General features: G+C 38.5%; 1 protein-coding gene and 1 long non-coding RNA gene across 4 annotated transcripts in view; one reads left to right on the forward strand and one right to left on the reverse strand.

Moving 5' to 3' along the window:
* The first annotated feature begins 1,780 nt into the window (after positions 1–1,780).
* On the forward strand, positions 1,781–4,253 carry LOC123987528. The gene is made up of 2 exons (XR_006829148.1): positions 1,781–1,846; positions 3,040–4,253. It is a non-coding gene; the product is annotated as an uncharacterized LOC123987528 (long non-coding RNA).
* The window catches only part of LOC123987526 (aminoacylase-1-like), a 19,913-nt gene continuing 14,029 nt past the window's right edge, over positions 4,239–10,122 (reverse strand). For all 3 annotated transcript variants that reach the window (XM_046076500.1, XM_046076499.1, XM_046076498.1), the window contains 9 exons: positions 8,936–9,025; positions 7,896–7,952; positions 7,732–7,805; positions 7,590–7,639; positions 6,316–6,460; positions 6,105–6,173; positions 5,919–5,998; positions 5,007–5,067; positions 4,239–4,868 (listed from right to left, as the gene is read on the reverse strand). In XM_046076500.1, coding sequence (XP_045932456.1) covers positions 4,704–4,868; positions 5,007–5,067; positions 5,919–5,998; positions 6,105–6,173; positions 6,316–6,460; positions 7,590–7,639; positions 7,732–7,805; positions 7,896–7,952; positions 8,936–9,025 — 791 coding nt within the window. In that variant the 3' untranslated portion in view covers positions 4,239–4,703. The remainder of the gene's footprint in view (positions 4,869–5,006; positions 5,068–5,918; positions 5,999–6,104; positions 6,174–6,315; positions 6,461–7,589; positions 7,640–7,731; positions 7,806–7,895; positions 7,953–8,935; positions 9,026–10,122) is intronic.

The following is a 10,122-nucleotide window of genomic DNA, read 5'->3' on the forward strand; positions in this document are numbered from 1 at the left end:
CAGACAGGCTGTCTTCATCTCCATTCTGAATGAAATACATTCAGGTTCAAATGAACCAACAGCAGCAGTTTAGTCCTGCAGACTTACAGTGAAGCAATCTGAAAGTACACTGGCATTCTTGATTGCAACAAAATGAGAAAACTATTTAATTACTTACACGGCTGGATCACCAGATGGTAAAACCAAGCCCCAAAACTGACAAAATGCAGCAAAAGCTAATTACCAGTACCAGAAGAAGATATAACTGAAAATATCGATAAATAACACTGACAATTAAATAATTAAAATCAAGTGTAAAAATAACTACAAAGCTTTGTAATTTCCTTTAAGCTCTAATCATTCCGGGGGTTTTTTCCTTTACCAACAATCCGTTGATAAAATAAATGAAAATGTAATTTATTTAACTCTTCTAATTACCTTTCATTAGCTCATTTTATTTTTCAGCTCTCATCAATAACTATTATCTATGGATATTCTCACATTCCAAGTCTGGATAGCCAAATAAGGAAAGTGGGCAACTGCCCTGGAGCGATACGCTTCCAAGGGCCCCAAACGTCTCATGTCCACTAATGTGATTCATTGTAATTTGCGCTACTGATGTACAATTGCCATAAGATCTCGTGCTGCACACTAATTCTAAGCAGGGTGTGAGTATATAGTGTGTTCACACTGGAAAAGTGTCAAAATAAAGTATACTCTAACCAGGTAGCACAAATGAAACGGAAGAGCCACTTCAACTGAAATAAATAGTAATAAATGAGGGGTAGTGGTGATAGCATATCATGACAATTAGTGATATATACATATAGAAGTAATAATTAGTATGGTTTTGGGTCACTGTTTACTCAGTTTTTCATGGCAAACATTTTGACTTGTCAAAGCTGGAGAAAACAGAGATATAACATAAACAATAATGATGCCTCTTTTCTATTTAAGTGTGCCAGAGTAACACCAGGGTTGTGGATCTGGGACATGCAGTCATTGTCATGCAGTGACATGTCAAAATGTCTGCTTTGCCTTTTGAAGCTGCTATTGTTTTCTATGGGCATTGTGACCTTGGAGGTGACAGGTTCATACACAATGTCAACAGCAAATTTTACCCCCTGGGGCTCCCTAACAGGTTAATTCCACCATGCGCTCCCCAGAGATGAGCACATAAAGCACGACATGATGGAGCGCCACATGTGAAAATGAGTCTATTTAACGTGAAAGGTATGAGTGAATACGTAAGTGCATACAGAGTACATTGCTTATTTTTCAGTCCAGTATGGTTCTGAGAGTGTGTAGATAAATCTGTTATCCTGCATCTGGCATAAATATAGGATGTGATGTGCACACAACCACCTTTTTGCATTTTTACATATAAATACATGATAGATTGTGTTAAATAATTTAAGGATTTAAAGAATGTAGGGAGATGTACTGTAAAATGTAGAAAAATAGTCAAATCAATTTCATTTATAGAGGCCAGTCACAAATTTGCCTCAAAGTGCCAAATGAAACATATTTAGATAGATGGCCTAAATAAAAAAACAAAACCAATTGATAAAAATATCAAATCGATGTAAGAGTATATTTCTTTCTTTACTTTATATCACTTCCTTGTGATATCGTTGTTTTTTATTTTTGCCCCCCCTTCCTCTTTTCAAGCATGCATTTCATCAACAAACCTTTCTCGCAGCAGACAATTTGAATTGAGAAACGCAGGTGTAACTAATAACATCAATAACGGCTGCATTCCATTTAGGTGTGACAGAGACTCAGCACTCCTGTTGTGCAGGTTGGCTTTACACCTAAATGGAACAGAGGAATTGTGAATGTCATTCGTCACACCTGTGTCTAAAGGGTCTGTTATCTATTTCCCATTTTGCCTACACATTATTATATTTACATATTTTTACATTTTAGAGCATCATGTCCAGCCTGTGTAATCAAACATCAGTAGTGAATACAGATTACAGAAAATGCAGGAGTGATGAAAGCGGCAGTTAACATTCAGTTGCATATTTAATACTTATACCATTATATGAGTGAAATCTTTGGCTTACTACCGTAATATTACTTTAATACATAGTGGCTCTGAGGGTCGCGCACAAACAGAGAATGGAGAAAAGTCTGGCAATGTAAGACCTCAAAATGATGTCACACATACTGAAAGAAAGAAAAAAGAAAATATAGGAAAATGGAGTATAAGATTAAAACAAGAATGAGAAAACAACATGAGAGTTAAATTTATATCACCTGCTTGGAGGTATTAACCTGTTTTGATTCTTTTACAGCCCATTTAACCATTGAAGCCACTCAACTAGTGTATTTTATTATCGTCTCATTAGACTAAGCCTACCACTCCTATACAAAAATAGGTGGGGATGGAGCTTCTTTCCCATCTGTCAACCCTTTACAGTTATACTACTATGTAGCCTAATAAGTCACAGCTTGTCTAACAACAGAAATTTAATCTTCATCAAAAAACCTTTTTCTGCTTTAGAGTATTTGAAAAATATGATCTAAACTGCGTGAAAAACAATGCTGAAAAATAATGTACAGGACAACAAAATGTATTGACCCCATAATAGTGACCGTAGATCTGCAAGCTCTGACAGACATTTAAGTCCCACTTAAGGGAGACTCTTGTGGATATTACAACAGGGTTTGGCTGTAATTACCTCTAGAGGACAGTTGTAGTTGCACGGCAGGAGAGCACAGTGCTGAGAAATGCCACTCAGCTGGAGGATTTACAGCCTGCGTGTTCCTGGCTGAATCCCCACCTCACCTTGTGTCAGTCACTGTTATTGAATCTGATCATCATGAACCCTGATCAAGAGTGAGAGGGAGCAACCGTCGAGGAATTTTCATTCCTTGAGTATTAACCATAGGTATTAACGCATGGAAATGACTATGGCCTCAAAATAGAAGGGCCTGGCTGCAATTTTAAAGTGGAATTGCTTGTACTTGTACCAAATTCATGAAAAGCTTTCCGGAAACTGTGAGATGCGGACCTTTTCTGTAATAAACTGCACCTGTGTTTTTTTTCCACAGCCAGGCATTCAGATGCTCAACAGCTCATGACTGCACCTATTCTGCCGCCTCTGGGAGGAAGGATTTGGGTTCAGCTTTTAGTCGTCTCCCTGACGGCCCCATGTGTTAATACTGCTGTCGTGTCCTGGGGAGAGAGAAGGCTAATTATCGACTGCTCAGTCTTCCTGCCAGTCCCCCTTGGAGAGCCCTACACTGTTAATTGGACGACAACTCCAAAGGGAGCTGAACTGTGGATGAGACCGACCTTTACCTCATGTAAACAGCATTACATATCAAAAGAAATTTTTTATTTTTCATTTCCCCAATTGCGCCTCCATTTCACAACAATACTTCATTATATCTGAATCAGTTAAGGAAAATTCTCTGAAATAAATGTAAATAACCTCTTGTTAAGACACACTTTAAGCTAGGTGGGTTAAGTGACATTGACCTTACACTTTGTCTGGTTCAAATAGATTTCAAAGTGCAATTATTTGGGTTTTAACAATATAAAGTAATCATTCTTCTAAATATTAGATATTCGACTATTACAAAAAGAGACTACAGGCATGCGAGCAGATCTGTGAAACTACAATTAGGCACAGAGGTTCTTTATACTAAATACATGCCCATAATGATGTGTTTACATGCTGAGGTTTAGCAGGTATAATGTTCAAAGTCTTATCTGTACAAAATTTAATGACAATCCACACAATAGTTGTTGTGTCAGGACCAAAGAGGTTGACCCACAAGCTGACATTCCCATCCACAGATCCATGTCAGTGGCGTGGATAATTATTTTATTTATTTTATGTTGTATTCAGCCTCTTTGCTTCCTTTACAGCACTTTGTGTAACACTACCTGGCTTGCGCATTGATTACAGCGGAGACAAAATGCATTCATTACATAATGCTTAAATGCGCGTATGTGGTGTAGCTGGACATCATGACACCCATACATTTTTTTTGGGCTGCACTTTGTGATCACTGAGTTTCAGTAGTTTTAATGATGTTTGGACATTTTTATTGATGTAGTTTTGGTAAATGTGATCGCCTGTCCTTGAAGCAGATGGTTGTCTGGAGGTTAAATGCCTTTGCCGACATCCTCCGCCGTGACAGCACTCTAATCCTGCTGCTCATTCATTGGTTTTAAACTGCACGTCCGTGTGGCATCTGACACAGAGTTCTAATTTGTGTACAAGAAAATGTGACCATGAAAGTAATGAACAAATATATTTATTCAAGTGTCCAGTTTCTTAAATAAAATGATATCTGAGTAATTATAGTTTTAAAATCAAGCTAAATTTGAAAAGTGGCATTGAGTGAGTGACGTCTGATTGTTTATCAAAGTCATCTTCACATTTTAGTAAGTAGATATTTCCATACTAATGGAAAAAGAATAGGTGATGTATCTTTAAGACTGCATACACACAGGCACACTCAATCAACACTGCTGACATAGTTATAAACTGCAGCAGAACTGAGGAATGCAAAGCTTACTGCGCCTTTATCCTGAGAATCATAAAAACAAAACAAAAAAGTCCACGGTACCAAAGACTAAGTGCTCAGTTTTGGCTTACGATATACATGTTATTATTCTTTGGTCATGTCCGCAAATTCTTCAAGTTAAATATTCAGATCATCAGCGAAATGTGTTTTAGAGAGGATTAAGAATGAAGACTTGTCTAAGCCTCATCAGGACCGGCAGGAACACTGGCAATAGCGGAGATGATCCTCTCGAACACGCTGATGCCTTTCAGGAAGACTTGCTCATTCAGATACTCGTTGTGATCGTGCAGCAGGATTGGCGTCCTGTTCATTGGGGAAAAGCCGATAGCAGGGATTCCCACCTAGATGCAACAGACAAACCCGTTACTGGCCAACAATGTCACATATTATGATAAATTCATGAATAAAAAAAGTCAATTGGATGACTTTCCCCCCCCCCCCATTTTGCCCCTGCTATCATACCCAGTTCTTATACTCACAGCTCGGATAAAACGGCTATCTGTGGCAGCTGGAAATATCTCCTTTTCCAGAGTCACATTCCTACAGTGGAGATATTGGCATGAGGCTTAGTTTTCAAGATAAAAGGATAGATTTATAATACCTTTGTGTTTGGTCATCTACAGTACAGTGGATAAAGTGCTACAGTCGGTGTTCAGTACAGTGTTCCTATATATATATATATATATATATATATATATATATATATATATATATATATATATATATATATATATATATATATATATATATAATATGTAGTAAATAAATTAAGGAGCACTTCCTCACATGCTGAGGTAAGTAACTAAGACAGGACAGACAATGCAGCTCTTTCTAAACACGAGAAGAGGACTGTAGGAGCTGTGTGAATGTTTGCAGCTAAGGTGTGAAATCTCGAACGAATGCATTAAAAGGGTTGTGTGAGCAAAAATAGAAGACACAAAAATCCTTATTTCATGATCCACTAAAACAGTAGATACAGATTTTATTCTTGAGTATTGGAACGCCCGTCTGTTCTGGAAACCGTTTCTGTTGTTCAGACAGTAACTGTATTCAGCCAAGCTTAACAGTAAATGCATACACACACTGACTGAGGATATTTAAACCTAAACTCATTACAAATGTGTTGAGTTAGATACAATGGTAGGTGTAGATGTAGATGGAGCCATAAATGTGGGTTAAAAATAGGTTAAAGCTTTTTTTGCTTTTATTTAGTGGCTAGTATCAACAGAGAATGATATTTGTTATTTCTTGACACAGCTTCTGATACCTGACTGCCTTGGATTCGCCTCTGCATCTGCACTCTTACATGCAAAAGAAAATGTTTAAACACACACACACACACACACACACACACACACACACACACACTGCAGTGTGGACAGTGTACTCACATTGCCTTGCAGGCTGCACTGAAGGCGCTCCACCAAGGATCATTCTCCTCCGTCGAAGTCATATTCTGGTTCATATGTTTCTGCAAGAGATGGCAGCTATTTTAACCTATCAGACAACACCAACAAACAAACCAACGGCACTAATATAACAGAGAACTGTAGTAGTGAGAGTATACGCACACTGACCTGAGCAAATTCATAAGTGACATCTTCTCCTGCTTCTTTACACCACGTTTTGATCTGTCTTTCAAACTCCTGGCAAGATAATAATCATTTAGAGGTTTAGTGCTGAGCTGGAGGTAGTTTTTCACACCGACACATCGGCACTTAGATCAGATGTCTGCATGACTATATGAGAACATCACGCAGACAAACACAGACGCGCACACTCACACACCTGTAGATTCACTGTTGGTGGTATTCTTAGGTCAAAGCTGACGTCCATTTCAGGTGGGATGACATTGTAGGACACGCCTCCTTTGACCATGGTCATATTGACAGTGGTGACATCACCGAGCGTGAAACACTCACTGATATTTAGCCTGAAATAGACACATGCAGTAGTACTGCAATTACACTGTAATGAAAAGTAAAGTAGTGGTTGAATTGTATTTTTTGCATGGCCAACACAAACTTTGACTTTTAATCAGACAAATCTACATTAAATGTGTTATTCATGGTACAAAAGAGCTAATTAGCAGCTCACTGTTTCCGCTCATTCATGCATGTCCCTGGGACACAAACACAACACATAATGGCTGATGAGCCATCTAGCATTTCTTTTAAATAGCCAGGAACCAAATACATGAAATTTCTTAGCACGTTCATGATTACCTAATCATTTCTTGGTAAGAATTATGTTATTTGGTACTAATTACAGGGAATATAGAGGCATTGTTTTTAAAATGGTATTTTAGTTTTGTTAAGTTCATTACTTCCTAGAAAGTTTCCACGAAAAAAAACCCTATGTAAACTATAATGGAATTAATGACCCATAAAATAAAGCATTAACGTGCATTATTACAAGATAAGACTTTAGTCATGGTGCTAGAAAAGACTAACTAGCTTCAATTGCCAAGATTTGTCTTTAAAAAAAAGGGTTTAGTTTTTTTCATTTGTGGAACATTTGCAAACATTCCCACATATGTTTAACACACAACCTGCACAATAACGTCACTATCTCTGTGTGAGTGTCAGTGTTTTTAGTGTCATTATTCTGCTAAATAGGCTTTAGCACAGGTGGCAGATTATTGCTTCGACAATTAATCAGGGCTGCTTACATCCTTCAGCTTTGAACATGAATGCAGTGTTTTCACTGTACACATGGTTCATTAAAGCATCTCGGCAGCATTCCTCTTGGAGGAACCAGCCATAAACAGACTCACAAGACATTCAGGGCATTTCTTGCACAGTTGGAATATTAAAAACAGTCAAAATGTTAATTTTACAGCTGCTGTGAGACGCTTTCAGCATTTTATTTGTACCTACTATATGAAAAGCAGCACAGAGGGGAGCTTTTGTACTGTTACTTCCTGTAGGGACTCGAGCCTTAAAGCTCACATTTGGAGAATAACTGCACTAAAATGTATCACCCCAAACTTACTCCAAAGTGTGTATGAGAACATCTGTCTTGCCATATGCCTTTTGTAATGATCAAGATGTCAATCTCACCTATGTTTCTCCTTCTCTCTGAAGTCCAGGAAGGAGTTTATGACTTGGCGCTGAGAAGGAAAATACAGTATTATCACAGACACTGTCTTTCAGTCAGTCTTCATGATTCAACAGTAACTGGCTAGGCGAAATTGACACTTACCAGCTTCTCAGCAGCTGTGTTCTCCACAAACCTAGACCCATGACCTGGACTGCCTGGGCAGTGGACTGTGATCCCTGGAAAGAAGAAGTCATTGTGCTTGATTCAAAAAGCCTGGAATCTCGTGAAATGGCGGAAGTCCTTTACTGTATGTATTTTATACTCACACCAGGGGTTCCTCTCTCCATAAAACACAGTGAAGGCTTCGCCGGGGTTGGCCAGACCTATAGAGCACATGCAGACAAATAAAACCCTTGTAACATTAGTCTAGTGCATTAAAGCAACTACGAAAAGAACAAACTGTGGGACAAAGGACAGAAGATGTACAGATTAACAGCTACACCACCTGAGGGAGTATGAACCTTCATAACCAGGGACAGAATTTCAGCAAACATTTGCCTTCGGCTTTAAAAATCAATAAAGGTCATTTGGTGCAGTGGGTAATACTCTCCCTGACTCTGTGCACTTCAGTTAACATCAAATACTGGCTTTATATCAAACACCACTATGCAGACAGGTTAACTTTGTCTCAATGACATGTAAGCAAAAGTTTAACCATCCAGTCACCTCACAGTAAAGTATTTAACTGGTCATTCTGTAATTTATTACGACAAACATCACAAGTGACCCCAAACTATAAAAAAAGGTTATTATTTAGGGAACTGCTATGTTCTGAGACCTTTGTTGCATCTCTCTCTCCGACATTTCCTGTCCTCTCTCCTTTGTCCGTAATAAACTACTTTTTAAAGAAAAAGATCATTATAAAAGCAAATGCAACAAATTATGGTTGTACGGACTTAAAGTCATACCAACTTGCCCTAGTTTAGTCTGTATTAATAATCCAGAAGAAAGTGATTATGCCCGATTAAATGTCTTAAAATATGAGAGTAAGTTGGACCATTACACCAAATACTAATTTCACCAGTGACTTCCTGGTAATGTAGCATGAAGCAAACATGTTGTTGCTATATAAATCTGCAGTTTAACACGCTGTACCTTGCACAACGATCTAGAGTGATAATTATACTACTGGCAGGAATGTTTTGACAAGACAATTTTAAGAGACTGCCGACTAAACAGAAAACGTGATCATAGTATAACTCAATAATTCACCCCAGTTTGTTCTTTTTAAGTAACTGATTGGCCGTCAGTGTTCAGGTTCATTCTCGTTAACTTTTAGAGATGTTGCAAACAGTTATTTATTTACCTTCATCAAGTGCAAAGCCAATGTTTAATTTTTGGAACTCGGGATGCTTGACAAATGTTTCCATTCCCTTGTGACCTCCAACTTCTTCATCTAAAGTGAGAGAAAAATATATTTTACATGTAATTGTTAATCTCATATTTTGCTCATAGCTGGCAAGCATATAGTTTAACTTCTGCTAAACAAGTGCTTAGTTTTGAAGAACAAATCAGATTCTAATTAAAAGGTGTTTTCAATCATTGTGGCTGATCAGACACACTTTCTCCCCTCTCCCCCCTGTTGGACTTCACTGATCACATGGAAGACCTGGTTAGAGCTGGGACAAAATTTACTCCCCGCACCCTCCCTCTCTCCACTCCCATTTTCTCTACCATAAACCCCCCTCACTGTCCACCTCCACCACTGGTTCTATGTCCTTCAGGTTTGGCACGTGTCACAAATACAGCGCCCAACCCGTCCTCCCACTCCGCAATGGCGCCACCTGCATTCAGCTTTTCGACACTCTCTTTTTTGAGTTCTAACCAGCGTGGCATTTCTCCATGGAGATCTTCTCTTACCAGAGACCACCTTCACCTTGGATGGTGCAATGGCATCAATAACATTTGTAATTTTAGAACTGAAATTATCTACAAGCTCATTGACGGAGACCCTTGAGAGGGCGGGTGTTGAGGAGAAAGCCTCAATAAATTTTTCACTAGTGTTTTCAGTGATATGCCGTTTTGTGATCACCTCTGTTTTAACATTTGTGTACACGCAGATAGCACTCTCAAAGAAAACACAGGAATGATCAGAGAGAGCAAAATCAGTCACCATAACCTTGGAAATGTCCAGACACTTGGAGATGACCAAGTCCAAAGTGTGCCCCTTATTGTGCGTGGGCTTCGTCACATGTTGAGTCAGTCCATAATTATCAAGAACACAACACAGTTCTTTAGTCTCTCTTGCCTAGGGGTGGTCAACATGGATGTTAAAATCACCAACAATAACCACACAGTCAAAGTCAATACAGATTATAGACAGCAGTTCACCAAAGTCATCAAAAAAGTTTGCACAGTATTTAGGGAGCCTGTAGATATTCAGAAAAATAGCTCTAGAAGAGGAATTCAGCTGAAGAGCCACATATTCAAAAGAAGCAAAATTCCCATAAGACTTCTTTTTGCATTGGAGGGAGTCATTAAACAAAATGGCAA

Source organism: Micropterus dolomieu, linkage group LG18 (genome assembly GCF_021292245.1).
Source record: "Micropterus dolomieu isolate WLL.071019.BEF.003 ecotype Adirondacks linkage group LG18, ASM2129224v1, whole genome shotgun sequence".
NCBI classification, from domain to species: domain Eukaryota; kingdom Metazoa; phylum Chordata; class Actinopteri; order Centrarchiformes; family Centrarchidae; genus Micropterus; species Micropterus dolomieu.